The 18,515-nt window shown below is 41.7% G+C and overlaps 2 protein-coding genes across 5 annotated transcripts in view; one reads left to right on the top strand and one right to left on the bottom strand.

Moving 5' to 3' along the window:
* Nucleotides 1–1,141: 1,141 nt before the first annotated feature.
* SRI (sorcin) lies at nt 1,142–15,219 on the bottom strand. The gene is made up of 8 exons (XM_036106269.2): nt 15,059–15,219; nt 14,047–14,130; nt 11,726–11,795; nt 6,767–6,810; nt 5,833–5,980; nt 5,500–5,613; nt 4,273–4,331; nt 1,142–2,654 (listed from the first exon to the last, which is right to left on the bottom strand). The coding sequence occupies exons 1-8, from the start codon at nt 15,107–15,109 to the stop codon at nt 2,628–2,630; spliced, it is 597 nt and encodes a 198-aa protein (XP_035962162.1). The 5' UTR covers nt 15,110–15,219; the 3' UTR covers nt 1,142–2,627.
* Nucleotides 15,220–15,237: 18 nt separating this feature from the next.
* LOC144379563 (uncharacterized) overlaps nt 15,238–18,515 on the top strand; it is an 84,884-nt gene continuing 81,606 nt past the window's right edge. For all 4 annotated transcript variants that reach the window (XR_013442740.1, XR_013442739.1, XR_013442741.1 and 1 more), the window contains exons 1-2: nt 15,238–15,377; nt 16,038–16,250. The gene's annotated coding sequence lies outside the window, so the exon portion shown is untranslated. The remainder of the gene's footprint in view (nt 15,378–16,037; nt 16,251–18,515) is intronic.

Below are 18,515 nucleotides of genomic sequence, written 5' to 3' on the forward strand. Positions count from 1 at the left end.
GAGTCCCCCTCCACTTTGGCTCAGCGGGAGTGCAGGCTGTGATGAATCCTATAGGACTGCTGGGGTGCAAATCTATGCCAGTTGTCCTCAAGGAAGCACCTGGCTTCCTGTAGCCACATCCCTACGGAGTGCTTGAAAAGGGTTACATATAGGTACTTTATCTCTTGCAACACAGGACTAAAAGCACACATCTCCAAAATTAAAATTAAAGCTTTGAGTTGGCATTTTTTGAGGAACTTAAATCTCCAAATAACTGAAGTAGTCCAGCTTGGGCTCACAGCTTGACCATGCTCCAGCTAGATGCTTTAAGAAGAATAGACCAAGAAACAAGTTTTAAGAATTGGGTGAGGCTGCACTGAAAGTATATCATGAATGAAACACAGAACCCAACATAAAATAGAAATGGGGCAACCCGAGATTCACTTGTAACGAAGACTTTGGCTGTAATTAAAGGGGACGGATATGTCAAATTTGTCAAGGGGAAGGAAACTTTCTAAGGGCAGGGACATACTGAAAACTAGGCTCCATGCTTTGAGAAAGAAACCGTGAAAGCAGAAGTGGAGGAGATAAGGAGCCTTGCTACGAGGTATCAGTAATTAAAATGGAATTAATTGAATATTTCCAGGGACACAGTTTTGTTGATACTTCGGCATTTATCCAAAAGCAAATTCAGAACCAAGACTGATGCAGCAGCATACCTTGGGACTTAACCAAAGCGGTAGGATATTTCAAATATGGTCCATAACACTGGGATAGCAAGGGCCTTCTTCCTTACCACATTAGTCACCCAGGGGATTACCATTTCCTTAAACTGTCGCTTCCTCATGGGATTCTGGTGAGTCGGAAGCCAACAGCAGGTGCTGGGACTCTGAGGGTGAGTTCCCTCCCTCCTTGTCCTGAGTCCTCTCTGGCCCGTTGTGGGACAGCTCTCAGGCTCAAGCAAGTTTTGTGGCCTCACAAACAGTGTATCTGGAATGAAACCCAGAGTCAGCACTAATAGAAAGCAGGCTGCCTCATGGTCTGATAATGCAGCCCAGGTGTGAATACTTGACACACATACATACGCTAAGGTTGAATACTTAGGAAATTAATATATTTTAGCAATATTTGAAAAAAAATAACCAAGTGAAATGAGGCAGAAGATGTTCAGAAATGTTTTATTTTTTCATTGGTTGACAACGAACTGATCATCTGAATGGTAACGCTCCTGAAGTGTAAGACACATAATCTGCTGGCAGGGAGAAAAGAGGCGAATTTCATGGTTTCATCTGTTACGCTCTTGCAAAAAAGAGCAAACCAGGCCAGTTTTAAATTTAACAAACAGAAACATTACTGGTGCTTATTATACCAACACGTTTTTTCATATTGAGAACTACCCCATGAAGTAAGCATTAACCTCTTTCTCGAAGATGGGGAAGCTGAGGCTCTGAGAATATCTAAGATCATTAAATCACATTATTCAGGAAGAGGCACAGCCAGGATGAGAATCCAGATCTTAAAAGCACATGGCTTAAAAATTGTAAGAAAAAAAAAAAAAGTCTTCCACTACAAGTGTAATATGTTTATCAGAGGGTATTTGGAAGAGTAGGAGGAAGGAAGAAAAGCAATTCCTGACCCTGACTCCCACTGGTGGCAGCACCAACATCGTGGTCCTCTCAGTCCGGTCCTTTTGCTGTGTAATATTTTTTAATGTGAGTGTGAACACATGGCATATCGAAATGGACAGATCAGTATTTTAAACATTATCATCTTCTGATTTTAACAGGAAAGCGCACACAGCATAGAAAACTTGGAAGGTACTGAAAACCATAAAGGAAATTACAGTCACCTGGAATCTCATAAGCCAAAAATGACCATAGTTAATATTTTCCTATATTCCCTTAGGTTTTCTTTTTTTTTTTAAATCAGTTTTCTTTTTTACATCGCAAAGCTCGTAATTTGTAAGATTTTTAAGTAGAGCTAACAAAGGTCTAGGTGGATGATGACAAAGAAGAACTTGGCGACAGATCGTATTTGCCACACAACTGATTCAGTGGGTTTTTAGGAGAAAATAATCACTTACGCTCCCTGTACAATGATGTGGCCATCAAAAATGTGTAAGCCTGAAAATGCCGGTGCTAAGTTTCCGCTAAAGCGAACCCTGACGTGGATTACCATGGGTTTTTGTTTCCGTCTGCATCCAAGTGAATATAAATCATTTACATGATAAGAACACTCCATGCATAAAGCTTTTAATACCATATAAAAGCTCTTCTAGGAAGAGACAGGAGCTGTAGTCTGATGAGAAGATTTTTACGAATCTTACAGTGAAAAATATACCATGTGACTTAAACATTTTGCACACCGAAATTTACATAAAAGAGGCTTAGCCAGAAGATAAGCATCACTGACAAAGGCTCAAGGAAGTTCCAAATGGTGTTAAGAGACCTGACCTTCTATTTGTAAAATCCCAAAGAATTTATTATCAATACTAAAAACTTCTATTGTACATCAAGGAGTAAACCTTTATGACAGCTATTAAGGAAAAACAGCGCCGCAAGGTTACACACGTTACTGAAGGCAAAGGGTAAGAGCAAAGGAGAACTCCAGTCGGAATGTTGGTTATGTTCATACAGCTTCCTCTTGATTTAAACACTCATGACACACTGAATGAACTGAAAGAGAGAAAGGTCCACGTTATCCGGCGAACATCGCAACAAATTGTAGCTTCTTTTTAGGCTGTTTATGTTTTGTTTCTCTAATTTGAATTTTGGATCGCGAGAGATCCCGTTCTAAAATTCAGAGTACATGATGGGCGGAAAGGTTCATTTTGTAGGGGAAGCCGTCTAATATAAAACCCAGTGGATTCCTCTTCTTACAGAAAGCAGATCTTACTTCAATGGATAAAGAATTATTTAAATTCCAAATATCTCAGACTCGAGAAATGGCCACGGTGAAAGGTTCCTACTCAGAACTAACAGTTCCATCACACGGGGGCCTCCAGACGACACAGTATTATCCCACCACTCACAGAGCACCCTCAACAGTTTATTCCCTTAAAATCTGCTTTATTAAAATAAATCCTAAGCATGAAACTCTATGTATGCACAGAAACGGAATATATGACCTTTTCTCGGCAATTCAGAAACCCAGGTTTAGACGCCATCAGTATTCTGCTGTGAAATGTTTGCTTCACTCTAAGCCCCAATAGGCTCTGCTTTTCTAGCAATTTTCTTTGTCATTCTTCTGACCCCAGGGAGGCACTGTGTGCTAATGCCCACAGCACTCCTACAAAGCCAAGCTGATCATCCCTTTCAGGTAAAGGGGAACTGAGGATCAAGACATTTAAAATCTCTTATGGAACCCCGTGGGAGGCCAAAGCCCGGGCACTTTCCACTACACAGGCCGCCTCTCCATCTTTGGAAACAGGGCCGGGACTGTCACCAGACACGCTAATGCACACGAATGAAAACACACCTTTAAGCAGAAGAAATAAACATATTTACACATATGCCTTTTTAAATTATCAGAACTGTGGCAGCTGCCAAACTGAAAATATGTTCACCCTTGCAGTTTGTAATAGAGAAACCTTTTAGAGCATTCAGTTATCACAGTGCTTTCCATTCTGAACGTGGTTTTTTAAAATCCATGGCTGAGCAAAGAACAGAAAAACAACTGAACCTCTCCCCAGCTTTCTTGTGTATATCCAACTAAGGCTATCCAAGATGGCACCTGGCTACATTCACATTGGTCATGTGGCCTCGTCCAATCTCATTTAGTGTGACGGTTTAATAAATACGCTGTTTGAAACTGTGACTGAAGTCTCTGCCTTACATCCTCAAGAACATGGGTGTGTCAAGTACAGCTTTGAGCTTTTCAATGGACTTGTAAGTGACAGGGATATTTGTTCAACGAAGGCAAAAACAGACACAACATCTGCATGGTGTTTTCCAAGGACATTTCTGACTGACATCTCCCAAGAGCCCAGGGAAGAAGGCATTACTACTTCCTCTCCTCAAACAGTCTTGGAGCAATGAAGAAACCTGCCTCCGTGACCCAGCCAGGAAGGGAGACCAGCTGGGCTTTGAACCAAGTCTTTCAATGCAAATCAAACAGTGGTTTATGAATAAGACTAGTAATAAATGAAATTAATAAATTCTGAATGGTAACTCCTGATCATTTAATCCTTCATTACAGCATCTTTAAGATGCTCTTAATGGCTAACTTCAAAAGGGAATCCCCAATTGGTGTACATCTTATTCATCTTACTCAGTTCTGAATTTAGAGACTTACATCATCATATGGGAAATTCACAACACCTTGCTGAGCAGTATCCCGTCTTCGAAAGCTATCTGTAAAACACCACAGTAAAATTTATGGTTATTTTTTAACACCTGAAATCACAACAGGTAATTATTTTGGCATTGGGTTCAAACCACAGTAACATCTGAGTTGTAAAACTTGTAAAACCAGCCAACATAAACAAAAGCCCACAGCAAAGAAGCCAACTATATGAATGTGAATAGATTTAATATACAACAAAGTAATACACCAACGCAGAAGTCAGCCAACTGTCTTTTTCAATGTGGAACTGGAAGAAAGCACCTTATCCCAAAGTCAGTAAAAGCCATGTGACTTCTGAGGCCATTACTAAGTTGAAATGAAGACACAGAATTTCAAACTTCTTTATCACATAGATAGTGTTTAATTAGGAAATGGATGGACGGAGTCCCTAATATGGCAAATGGGCTGTAATCAAATATTCCACCTGTCTAAGCTCTGTGCTACTGAAAAGGATTTACTTAAATAAAAACAACAAAAAATCTGCCCTCATATTTTTGTTAGGATGCAAACAAATTACAAACCCAGGTATTAAAAAGAGTAAAAGATTGGGGCGCCTGGGTGGCTCAGTTGGTTAAGTGTCTGACTCTTGATCTCAGGGTCATGAGTTCAAGCCTCGCTCCACACATAGCATGGAGCCTACTTTAAAAAAGAAAGAGACAGAAAAAGACTAAAGAGAGGGATGGAACAAGAAAAATATACAAAAGAAAGAAAAAGAAAAGAGGGCATAGAAAATAGAGATTACTCATATACCCTCATCTAAGAAGTCCATACCTCTGAAACAAATGACCATTTTAAATTACTTTCCAACAGGAGGACTTAGGAGAGAGAGCTACAAATGAGTAATTTCGCTCTCTTCAAATAGTTTACATTCTAGGGAGAAATCACAGAACCGCTCATACTCTGACCAAAAGTGCACAAATTAGGTGATCACGTTTTGGAACGTTTTTGTGAAATTTAGTTAAGATTATTTTAAAAGCAATTTACCACTAATCTGAAAGGATTTCTGAAAAAACACAATTATTCTGCTAGATACGTTTAATAGCAGTGTTTAGAAAGCCCCTGAAGTTAGGGGAAGCAAGAGAAGTTGCGGACAACAGAAGTTCAGAAACACTGAAAATGAAACGTCACACGAACTGTGTGTTCCTGGCCCTGTCGACATCACCTCGAAGAACACACCTGTCAGGGCTCGAAGTTTGACACAGCAGGCGATGTAGTCGTCGAAGGTGATCTTGCCATTGGTGCTGTAGCGTTTTGCAATTGAATTCACAGCCTGGGGACTCAATCGAAAGCCTGAGGAAGGAAACAGTTAAAGGATAACAAAAGACCATTAAAAATAATCACAATTCTTTCAGCCTGGGAGTACTCATTTTAATTGTGACTATGCACTAGGCATTATATGTGTTTGGTTATGAATATACACTGCTTCTAGACAACAGAAACTGCCTTCATGTAACAGTTTCAGAAATGAAAAAGAACGTCGGCCAGGTGGCTGGAGTCGGCTGTACCCACCCATTGTGGTGAGGGCCTTCTGCAGCTCCTGAGGGTCCACCGTGCCGCTCCTGTCGCTGTCGAAACTGATGAAGTGCTGTCTCCAGCCATTCAGCACAGCCCAGAGTTCTTTAAATTCATTGAAACCCATTGTGCCTGACATATCTCTCTGAACTGTCGTCAAGGATTAGAGCTTCTTTATTTTGCAACATTTTCTAACGAATAAATCAAAGATGAAGGATAAAGGAATTTAATGTTCTTTTGGCTAAAAACGTTAAAAATGTTGTATGTTCTTCTTAGTGTGATGTAATGAAAAGGGCCTATGGAGAAAAAGCTCTGGGGACGTATTTTCGCTGTGGGAAGAGAATCGATGTGATGTGATTACAAGGAAGGAAGGTGACCACGGGTGAGCAACCAGTGAAAAGCACTCTTGTTTCTGGAACTGGGCTGTACTTTCTGGGGGCCCCGGGCTATACTGCTGGGTGCTGGGGGGTCTTCACCCTAACATTCCCTTTCGGTAGGCCCTTCCAGACCCAGGGTTTTCACTTTTGGAAAAGAGATGGGATGGAAGGCGGTGCAGGGTCAGCACCAGCTGAACCAAGTCTAACAACTGTGATGTGAAGAATTCCATTGCTTGAAGGTCAGGTGTGAATCATGCAGAGCAAACAACGACAAGGCAAAAAAACTTCCCTGCCACCCTGATTTCTATACTTGCCCTTCTTCGATGCTTCCATGAATTCTTGAATAACCAATGTTCGATTTACTAAGCTCCCTTCCTTTTTCACACCAAGTTACATCTTAAAAGCTAATGATTTCAGAAAACTTTTTTTGTGGTCATTTGTCACCTTGTGTTCACTGGGTATTAATTCTTGGATGAATTCTTTTAAGAAGAAAATTTTTTTTTTTTTTTTGATCAGGAAAAAACCCTCCAGACAGCAATCAAGGTAAAGGATACATCCAGCATTGAAACCATAAGCCGACAAGTCTCCAGGTTAAAAGCTGTTAAGAAAAGTACATGCATATCAATACAAGTTTCAAAAATTCACATTACATTGCATATATTCAAATTAATTAGAAAAGTAACTATTTATACACTCCTACTTTTGTATGCTATTCAATTTATGTGGAACTAAATTACATGGAGCTTTGAAGATTTTTTCCAGATAGAGAGGATTCCTTGTAGAACCCAATTTGATTTTAACAACTTTAATAGGAATCTTTTTAAAAAGTATTACATTGTACTGTTAATATTTTTAGGTAGATAATGGTTTTGAAGTTGAGCGGGGGGGATGTTAAGATATCTAGAGTTTGCTCCAAAAGAAAATGGACAGGATTACAGATGAACTAAGAATGGTAACACACTGCCAACTGGTGAAACTGGGTGACAGGTGCATAGAAGTTCACCGCACCATTATCTCTGTTCTTGGATACACGTAACATTTTCTATAATATAATCTTTCTGAAGTTTTATATACCTTCTTGCCTTTGAAACTGTAATATACTGAGTTCAATTCACCATGGTGAGTCGGAAGATAGGGCTACTTCGTTCCTACTCCTAATAGGCTATAAATAGCTGTTTTTGCTAATTCTATTACATTAGTTCATGTATCTTTCTTTCCCCTTTAATGTCACACACTGAATGGTAACCTCCTACCTCGAAGAGCCTATGACCTATTTTCACATACAGTAAGTTTATATATGAAACCAGATAGATATGCTTGCCAGAACTGTGCTAAATAAGAGCACTCTGGAGGAAGATACGATGACCAATTCAGGGGTGGCCACTGTTCAGAAGCCTTTTGAGTTTATGTACAGCTCGAGCGTATTCCGAGGGAATTTCTATAGCTCACTTAGAAAACCAAAGTAGAACATACATATTGGTTAATGGGCCTACTGATGATCTACCTAAGCATTAGCAAATTCCAAATAAAGAATTCCTTGCATCTTGCATTGTGTTCATGGGAACTGATGACTGGGGAAATATTTAGGTACAAAGAAGATGTAAGGCTAGAAGGCAGAAGTGACCAGGGTCATGTGGGCGAAGCTGGCATAAATTCTGCAGGTATGTGAAAAGGCACACAGAACTAACAATTTTATAGCTCTTACTAGCTTCATATTTATCTCCAACCAAACTGAATTTAAGACACATCTGAGCTCTTAGTACTGTAATGTCTCCAGATCGTACAAACCATAGGTTTTCCACTTTTTTTTTTTTTTAAAGATTTTATTTATTTATTTGAGAGAGAAAGAATGAGAGAGAGAGAGCATGAGAGGGGGAGGGTCAGAGGGAGAAGCAGACTTCCTGCTGAGCAGGGAGCCCGATGTGGGACTCGATCCCGGGACTCCAGGATCATGACCTGAGCTGAAGGCAGTTGCTTAACCAACTGAGCCACCCAGGCACCCTAGGTTTTCCACTTTTAACAGATTCCTGTGTTTCGCATATCCTGGAACCTGAGATAAAAGGTGGGGAACTATTTCTATTTTGGCCCTTCAGACTCCATCTAATCCACAGATACAGTTCTCTGAAGTGACAGGAGCCAACACTTTTCCACACTTTTAAGAAAGAGTTGGTTGATTCTTCATTCTTTTAAGTTGTGTGGAGGTATGAAGTTTCTTTAATCCAGACCAATGGTTCTCAGCCCTGGATGCTTATCAGAATCACCCGGAAGCTTTAAAAGATCCTGATAACCGGGGCTGCACCTCGGAACAATTTTTTTTTTTTTTCCCGCTTTACTAGGCTATAATTGACAGATAACATTGTGTAAGTTTAAGGTATACAATGTAATGATTTGATATACATATATACTGCAAAATGATAACCACAATTAGGTTGGTTAAAACATCCATCACCCCACACAGTTAACTTTTTCATGTGTGTGATGAGAACTTTTAAGATCGACTCTCGTAGCCATTTTCAACTACACAACACAGTGTTACATATAGTCATCATCATCACAGAACAATTAAATCAAAATATCTGAGCCTGGAACCCAGGCGTGACTATTTTTTTAAAGCTTCTCAAATGATTCCAGTGAGCAGCCAAGGATGCTTCCCAAAGTGTGATTCCTGGACCAGCCATGTTAATATCATCTAGGAGCTTTTAGAGCTGCATAATCTCAGCCCTTAACCAACAAAATCAGAATCTGCATTTTAATACGATCCCCAGGTGATTTATATTCACATACAAACAAGCTAGTCAATTGGGACCACCATCATCTGGAAGCTTGTCAGAGATGCAAATTCTCAGGTCTTACCTCACACCTTCTGAATGAAAAATTCTAGGACAGGGCTCAGCAATCCAGTGATGCTGACGCCGCTGAAGGTGAAGAACCAGTGCTCGGGAGGGCCTGACAGACACTAGGCAGACCCACCTGTGTTTGACTTTAAATCAAGGGCTTTGAGGGGCCGTGAAGCGAACACCTGCCCTGTGTCCCAGGGCTATGCACAGCACCACGGCCAGTGGTGCCAGGAAGCCCAGGAATCTGGTCATCTTTTGTGAGAAGGATTTAAGAGAGGGAATGAGATGCGCAGTGAACGAAAGTGAATGAACAGAAAATTCACTAGTCCAGACAGTTCTGATGAACTAGAACACTGATGTCTAGTAAGTTTGGATAGGGAAAACTCTTGCTCAATTTTAGCTGAATTTTTTCCCCCAGAAATAGCTTTTATTAATGCTAATTCTATTTTAAATAATTTTAGAAGAATCTTTGCTATAATTTTACTTTTACTGTCTCCCTTCTCCTGTTCATTCTACTAGAATGCTCATACATCTTTTTTTTTTTTTTTTTTAAAGATTTTATTTATTTGACAGAGAGACAGCAAGAGAGGGAACACAAGCAGGGGGAGTGGGAGAGGGAGAAGCAGGCTTCCCACAGAGCAGGGAGCCCGATGTGGGGTTTGATCCCAGGACCCTGCGATCATGACCCGAGCTGAAGGCAGATGCCTAATGACTGAGCCACCCAGGCGCCCTGATACATCTTTTCTTCTAGTAGAAATCCACAGTGTAATGGACCCAGCAGGAAAACCCCACCTTCAGTTGTTTCTCTCAACCTTACCACAGAGTAACAACTACACTCAAGGGAAAATAAGAAGCTGAATTACTTTCTCACAGACTAGAGCAACTTCTCCTATCAACTCCACCTCTGGGTATGACTGCTTCCTTTTAACCTGGAGAAGCTGCCTGTAGGTACTAGGTTGGAATATCCCTCTGCCCCTCACCTCACCTCCATCTGTGCTTTTTGGTTTGGAAGCTGGGTTTAAAAAACACCAATGGTTGTGTAACTTCTGTATCATAAAACTCACCGTGACTCCTCACAAGCAGGATGGTTTTGTGGTTCATTAGAGCCTCCACAACCAGATGACAATAAGCAAATAAATTCAATCCCATGGTTCTGATGACTCAGGAAATGTCTTCCCTAGAACTCAGTGATCTAAGACCATCACTAACCATGATTTCCGCATATGAAATGTTTAAAAGGACTATTCTCCAAGGATATACAACCCATTTGTTAGTCAGATTTTAAAACCTGCCACACCTCTTCTACCAAAAGGGTACAAAATAATAGTTTATGTTGGGACATAGCTCATTTTCATAAACCCTGCTATTAAACCAGAATTCTTTGTTCACTAGCCCCAACTGCTTGAGGTTAACAATGAACAATTTAAATGTATTTCCTACAGCAGGAAAAAAAAAAAAAAATCCCCTATCTAGAAAGTGCTTCTTTTTTAAAGGACCAAATTAAATGAGAAATGCAAAAAGTTCCTCTTTCATATTAATTTCTCCAACTAGGAAATATTAATAGGATACTGAAGTCACATAAAAGAAAGGATGATTGAAATATAAATGCAAATAGTTTAAAAAGAGAGCCATCTAGTAAGTATGCCATGTCAAACAGTTAAAAAATGCCACTATATATCTTCAGGTGTGACTTCTGGTCTGAGCATTTTAATCCACAGTTTACCAACAGCTAAGGCTTTGAGGTGATGTTCTGTCTCAATTAACCACTGGCTAAGTTGGCAAGTCAAAACACTATTCTCTACCTTGCGTGTTTGTCATGATCAAGATCTGATTTGAAAAGAAGCATGTGGTAGTGTGTGGGATGATGAGAAGTCCCGTCCGGATGTAGCACCTCTGCAACTCAGGGCAAAGAGCTCTTTCAAAAGGCAGGAAGGTGATGTAAGTGCAGCAGATCTAGGCTATGAGGAACTGAGGAGGAAAGGAGAAGGAAGACTAGTGCAAAGAGTTTGGAAATTAGGAAGGGTACTTCCAACTTAGCCTGCACACGTTCTCTGAAGTGGAAAGGGAAATGAAGCAAGCCCTGGGGGGTGTCACGACAAGCATTCACATTGCCAGCAGCATACTCAGAGAGCAGGAGTGCAAAGTGGCTCCCTGAGGACCGGGGGGGGGGGGGGGGGGGGGGGGAACCAGCCACTCGGGGAAGGGGGTCAGGACCAAACACTCAGAACTAGGCGTGCAGGGCAGGTTACTCAGGGACCAGCGCACAGGACCAGCCACCCAAAATCCTAAGTGCCAGGAGGCTCAGGACAGAGTCAACTTTTGGCAAACAGCCGTAAATGTCAGCTCCTGTCATTGATGACACCTGACCTGGCGGATTTCATTTCAGCACCTTACCTCGTCCTCTGTGAGGGAGGCCACAGAGACTATCTCATGGCTTCCACGCGTTCCCAATCCAAGAGACCCACTCAACTGGCAGGCAGGTAGTGTGGCGTGACTTATTAACAACTGTTTTCAAGTTAACATCTTGTAATAATAAACAACCGAAATTAGCTTTGGAAATTCTAATTTTTGCTAGATCAGAAAAGCCCAGTTTCCTTGAAGGTTATCATCCTAAGTAACAGTTAAAATATGAAACACAAGAGTACTTCTAGAGAAACTCTGGGACTGTCAACTCACGTTTGTATCCTCCAGCAATGCCTGACTGGGTCAGGCATCTCTGCAATTCATCAGCATCTATTTGCCCATCCTGTTGGGGGGGAAAATAAAGGGCAGAGGAATCATAATAGTGCTTTGTACCTTCTAGTTTTTTGTTTGCTTTCAGTATATTATTTCAGCAATAATGACAAAGAAAACGAACATTTTCATGCATGAGACTTTTTCTTTAAAAGGAATGCCTTCCAAAAACAGGTATTCCTTTCCCAGTTCTACTTTCAAAAATAATTTAATGAAAGAAAAACAAATCGTTAAGTCCTCTTCCACAAATGCGTAATTAGGGCCATAAACAAAAAATACATTTCTCGATACCTAAGTAAAGTCGGCATTCAATTTCAGACTCTATTTTATTTTATTTTTATTTTATTTTATTTTTAAAGATTTTTATTTATTTATTTGAGAGAGAGAGAATGAGAGAAAGAGCATGAGAGGGGGGAGGGTCAGAGGGAGAAGCAGGCTCCCCGCTGAGCAGGGAGCCCAATGCGAGACTCGATCTTGGGACTCCAGGATCATGACCTGAGCCGAAGGCAGTCGCTCAACCAACTGAGCCACCCAGGCGCCCTCAGACTCTATTTTAAATAATTATTACATAAGAATTCACAAAGTCGGAAAGCCGCTTACACCTATACTTTAGTATTACCAATATCTTTCATCCTTTCCTCTAAATTCCTCAATTAGATTTGGCATTACATTTTCAAGTACAAGGTTCCTCTTTTCAATAAAACACTGAGGTGAATTCAGTTTCTTCAATGATACATATTTTTTAATGTACGAATAAAACTAGTTTCTGTCTTGAACTTACTCTTCTTTTAGTCTGAGCTAGGAAACTGCCCGTTAAGCACTTAAAATTATTTATATAGTTGCTTAAAAGTCTTATTCCTCTTTCTAGCTTTTGGTTGTTGGGGGGGTGGGAGGGAGGGCAGAACAGGGTACAGAGCTGACATTCGTAAATAATACGCTTGGATGAAACAAAGAGAGGCCTTCGTGATCACCTGTGGTGAATGGTTTTTCCAGAACCACAATTATATCTGGAAGATACAGGTCCCAGGGCCTATTTATTGGCTGACCAAGTTCAGAACCAGATAGATGTTATTTTTAGGGATTTAAAAATAAAATACCCAAATCCTCAATTCTAAGTGAGAAGCAGAATCAATAATTTGAAAGACAATGGATATGCTGATGTAGGCCGGGACCGCTGCAAGCTAAGCAGGTGGGGTCACTTACAGGGCGGGAGGCAAGGCAATCTAAGAACTCAAGTCTTGAGCTTTGCCCAGTCTTGTGGTTTCAAAGATACAGATCATTCACAGATGAAGCAGATACTTAAAGGGAAGCTCTTTCAGTTTTAGACTCAATTTGGCACTCAATTTCTTGAACTACATTTCTTAGAATGCTATTCTGAAAGGTGGTCTTGGGTTTTTATCCCATAATAGTGGACAACATCTTCACATGAAGATTGTGTTATTTCTTGCTTTTGTTCAACACAAAGCTAACTCGAATTCATAAGGGCAAACATCGCTTCTGGAATGGGTCATACCAGCAGTTGATTTACCATGTACACCAATGTACACCACCACCTGTCCTACAACTCAAGGTGGAGAACTGAAAGTTCTCCAGAGGGAGGGAACCTTCATTCTCTCTCGGTCAGCAGGCCACCACACCTTATAAGGACATGAAGAGCTGACCCAGAACAGCATCAGCATCAAAGAGAAACTAAACTGTCCACAAGATTAACTTCCTGATACTAAAGGAGCAGTAACTTTCTTATTATGAAGCTGGTAAGTTTTTAACATAAGTACCTATTTCCTAGGGGGTAACTGATTTAACAATCAGATTCAACCCAAAGAAAGTGTCCATTAGAATCTAACTACATAATTACTGGTACGTGTCTTTAAGTAGTACAAACAAAGGTTTAGGTGTTCACCAGATGTGGAATTTCTTCTCTGGAAACCACCACGGACCCTGACAATTCATAGTTCTAAAAACATCTTTCTACTTTACAGATCTTCACAGTATATTTACAGCCCTCCATTCCTATTTAACCAGACCCTAATTCAATCACAAATTTAGTTCTGAAGTGAACCTACATAAATACAGGTAACAGTCCTAATTTGTTCTGAATATTCAGAAATAAATAACTGACTACACAGTTCCTTCTCTCCTTTTTCTTTTACAGAAGCAAAGGCATTTTTTTCCAGAGGAAAAGTTCTTTTTTCCATCCCACTCTAACAGTAGCTAATACAAACGTAGACTCTGACAATTCTTTAATATTAAGGGGAAAAGCTAACCTGTCCAGCTACAGCAGCAAAGTAACCATAGAGCGGATCCTGAGTCTGTCCGGGAAAAGTAGGTCCTCCGGGGGCCCCTCCATACTGTAAAACAAACACAAAAGCATCATTCCGCTGAATCCAGTTTTATTCTTTCACCACTGCATGCTTTTGTGCAAAGCCAGGCAACTGCCCGCCCTTCACACGGGTGGTTCACCTCCCCACCACCCGGCACGCTTTGACTGCAATCATTCCTCCCCTTCTCTTCCATTCCCACCCCAGCAGAATTTAGAAAAAACTAGCAGCTTGGACCAAAATGAGTTGTCCTGAAAGTGACATCTACATAAGTGAAGCAACTTAAGCGCAGGGCTCGGAACTGTTTTCCTTTTACTTTCACAGCATTTATGGTATTTTTCAAAGCGTTCTGAGACAGGTGTAGCCCAGGCCGGGCTTAGGTGTCTCGGTTGGACCATGCGGCGGCGAGCACCTGGGCGGGGAGGCGCGCAGAAGGAACATTCCGTCTCGGAAACAGTTCCCACGACGACGCGTATCCCAGACTCCTGGAGAGGTGGTCTTCCTCCCGGAGGGCTTCCCCCCCCCCCACCCCCGCGGTCTTTCCCGACTTTTTTTTTTTTTTCCCTCTCACTTGCTTTTAAAGAGGGGAGGTGGATCCCCGGACCATTCGAGATTAAAATGGCTGTTGCTCTCAGGGGAAACCGGGAGGGGGAGGAAGCCAATCCCCAATTCGCACAATTTCACGCCGCGCATCCCAGGCACAGGGTGGGCTTCTCGGGTCAAAACCCACCCGCGCCTTGGCCCCACGCAGCCACCCGCAGGGCGAAGGGACTGAGAGGAGGGAGCCCCAGGATGAGGCCGAAGGGCAGGGGCCAGGGGCGAGGCAGCGGGCAGGGAGAAGCCGGGGGCGGGAGGCGCCCGGGGAGCCGCCCCGGCGGAGCGGCCCAGTGTGGCCTCTCGGCGTCCTCGGTGTCCCAGGGTCGCGCCCGGGCCGCGAGCCCGCGCGGGCTGCACTTACCCCGCCTGGGTAGTACCCGCCGCCGGCGCCAGGGTGCCCTGGGTACGCCATGGTGCAGACTGCGCCGCCGCCGCCGCCGCCGCCCTCCCGCCGGGGCCGCCCCGGAGCACACCACGCGGGCGGCGGGGGACGCGCGCCCGAGTCGCCCCCCGCACCGCGCTGCGCTCGGGCCCCGGCCTCCTGCGTGCGCTCGGCGTGCCTCTGCGCCTTCTGGGCTCAGGTCGTGCGCAAGCCCGGCTGCCGCAAGCGCCTGGGACCTGCGGCGCAGTGCTCAGCGTGACTTTCCTCCCCGCGACACGAATGGCACATTCCAACACCGGTACGGTGCCCCGGGGATTCTTTATTGCTTCCTACTCCGCTCTATTCTGATACTTTTAAACATTTTAAACAACTTTACTAGTCAGGGCCGCCCGGCTCTAAGTTCGGTGCGGTTTTGTGAGGAAGGGGGCTGAATGCAGTAGGGCCGCTCTTAGATGCCTTTGAGGGAAGGAGACGTTGAAAAATCAAAAATATGAAAACGCCCTTGGAAAACAGGAATAAACTTCAGGAACTGTGTGCAAAAGAGCGTTTGGCTTGCGGTTGCACATTTCACTGAACGGCACCGGGTGTTTCCTCGCTAGGGGACACGGTCAACTCCTGGTTAAGCTGGACGTGATGTGGCCTGGGGAGGACAGAGGGCACTTCCTGGCAGGGCAACCCCGCCCAGGTTCTTAGAAAATGAGTTGTTTGAATTATCTCGATGATTCAGGCGAAGCCATCGCTCTCTCCAAAATTACTCGGCTCCTTTTTATACAAGAAAAGTTTATTGCTAAGAATGTGCTGCTCAGTATTTATTCAGGAAGGTGAGAGGTTAGAACTATTCCCTTAGGTAGATTCAGAAAATGGTTCTCTTCATTTTTCTTTTTCACCTGGTTGAACAGTCTGATGAGAGCAATTCAGGTGTGAGATTTTCGTTTGGTTTTGTTTCATGTCATTGCAGTCATAAAGGATGTTTGTTTCTGAAATTTATCCGTTTTAAGAAATGCACTGAGGAGCAACATTCACGGTATTTGCTATGGCGGTTGCACGGAAAAATTGAAAGTCATCAACATCTAACAAATATTGGAGCACCTGCAGAGTGTGGTGATGCGCTTGTTCACCGGGGGGGACACGGTTCCTCTGTTCCACGTTCCTGGGCTGTGTTCCCACTAAGGTCATTGTTTTTCTCTTATGCGTAACTCCCTTCCAAGTCCTCATTTTGGATAATCAGACTCCAAAAATGAAAGTCCTGGATTGTGAGAACAATTTTAATAGTCCCTGTTGTTACATATCAAAAAGCTATAGATTACCTGTCTTATGTTTTAATTAGGAAGTAGATTATTGTTTTCAAATACCAAAGCAATTATCAAGGTAGATTTAGACATTTTATGAGCCCTTTGGCCTCTGTGGGTTTTGTTTTTTTTTTCCCTACTTATTTTTTTCTTTTTTTCGTGGTAAGAACAATGAACATGAGGTCTACCCTCTTAACAAATTTTTAAGAGTACAATATGATATTGTTGACTATATGCACAGTGTGGTACAACAGGTCTCTAGGACTTTTTATCTTGCGTGACTGAAAATCTATACCCCTTGAACAACTACTCTCCATTTACTCCTAACCTCCAGCCCCTAGCAACCAGTATTCTACTTGTGTTTCTATGAGCTTGATTACTTCAGATACGTCATATAATTACAATAATGCGGTATTTGTCTTTGTGTGATTGACTTATTTCACTTGGCATAATGTCCTTGAAATTTATCCATGTTGTAGCATGTGACAAGACTTCCTTCTTAAATCTGGATACAGTTCTATTGTATGTATATGCCACATTTTTAATCCATTCATCCATAGATGGACATTTGGGTTGCTTCTGCACCTTGGTTTTTGTGAAAAATGCTCCAATGAACATGGCTGTGTAAATAGCTCTTTGAGATCTCATTTTCCGTTCTTTTGCATATATGCCCAGAAGTGGGACTGCTGGATCATATAGTAGTTTTATTTCAAATTTAAATTTAATTTAATTGAGGAACCTCTATACTATTTTCCATGGTGGCTACACCATTTTGCATTCCCACCAACCATATGCAAGAATTCCAATTTTTCCACATACTTACAACATTATTGTCTGTTGTTTTGTTGTTGTTGTTTTTATAATAGTAACCCTGACAGGTGTGAGGTGATAACTCAGTGTGGTTTTGATTTCTATTTCCTGATAATTAATAACATTAAGTATTTTTTCATATACTTGTTGGCCATTTGTATATCTTCTTTGGAGAAATATTTATTTAATGCTTTAGCCCATTAAATGTTTTTGTAATTTTAATTCCAGTATACTTAAATTAGTTTATATTAGTGTCAGGTGTACAATATAGTGATTCAGCAATCTATATATAACTCAGTGCTCCTCAGGATAAGTGTACTCTTAATCACCTTCACCTATTTCAGCCATGCCCCACCCACCTCCCCTCTGGTAAACATCAGTTTGTTCTCTATACTTAAGAGTCTGTTTTTTGGTTTGTCTCTTTTTTTCTTTGTTCGTTTGTTTTGTTTCTTAAATTCCACATATGAGTGAAATCATATGGTATTTGTCTTTCTCTGACTGACTTATTTTGCTTGGCATAATACCCTGTAGCTTCATCTATGTCATTGCAAATGGCAAGATTTCATTTTATTTTATGGCTAAGTAATATTCCACAAATTCTATATCTATATCTATATCTATATCTCACTTCTTCTTTATCCATTCATCCTTCTATGGACACTTGGGTTGCTTCCGTACTTTGGCTATCATAAATAATGCTGCAATAAACAAAGGAGTGCAAGTGTCTTTTCAAATTAGTGTTTTTGTATTCTTTGGATAAATACCCAGTAGTGGAGTTATTGGATCAGATGGTAATTCTACTTTTAAGTTTTTGAGGAAACTCCATACTGTTTTTCATAGTGGCTGCACCAGTTTACATTCCCACCAACAGTGCAAGAAGGTACCTTTTTCTCCACATCCTTACTAACACTTGTTTCTTGTGTTTTTGTTTTTGGTTTGAGAGAGAATACACGCAAACAGGGGAGGAAGGGCAGAGGGAGAGGGAGAATCTTAAGCATGGAGCCCAACACAGAGCTCCATCTCACGACCCTGAGATCATGAGCTGAGCCAAAATCAAGAGTTGGACACTTAACCACTCAGGTGCTCCTGTTTCTTCCATTTGATTTTAGCCATTATGACAGGTGTGAGGTAATAACTCATTGTGGTTTTGATTTGCATTTCCCTGATGATCAGTGATGTCGAGCATCTTTTCATGTTTCTGTTGGCTTCTTTAGCCCATTTTTAAATTGGGTTATTATTTTTTTGCTATCGAGTTGTAGGAGTTCCTTATATATTTTGCAGACTAACTCCTAATCAGGTATATGGTTTGCAATTTTTTTCTCCCATTCCATGTTGTT

The sequence above is a fragment of the Halichoerus grypus genome, chromosome 12 (genome assembly GCF_964656455.1).
Source record: "Halichoerus grypus chromosome 12, mHalGry1.hap1.1, whole genome shotgun sequence".
NCBI classification, from domain to species: Eukaryota; Metazoa; Chordata; class Mammalia; order Carnivora; family Phocidae; genus Halichoerus; species Halichoerus grypus.

Excerpts from the sequence above, each read along its gene's own strand:
- SRI (XM_036106269.2), bottom strand. The coding sequence starts at position 15,109 with ATGGCGTACCCAGGGCACCCTGGCGCCGGCGGCGGGTACTACCCAGGC. Across the intron at positions 6,811-11,725 it reads CATTGCTGGAGGATACAAAC|CTTTTAACCTGGAGACTTGT; the intron begins GTGAGTTGACAG and ends TTTTCTTAACAG. Across the intron at positions 5,614-5,832 it reads GAAGGCCCTCACCACAATGG|GCTTTCGATTGAGTCCCCAG; the intron begins GTGGGTACAGCC and ends TTCCTTCCTCAG.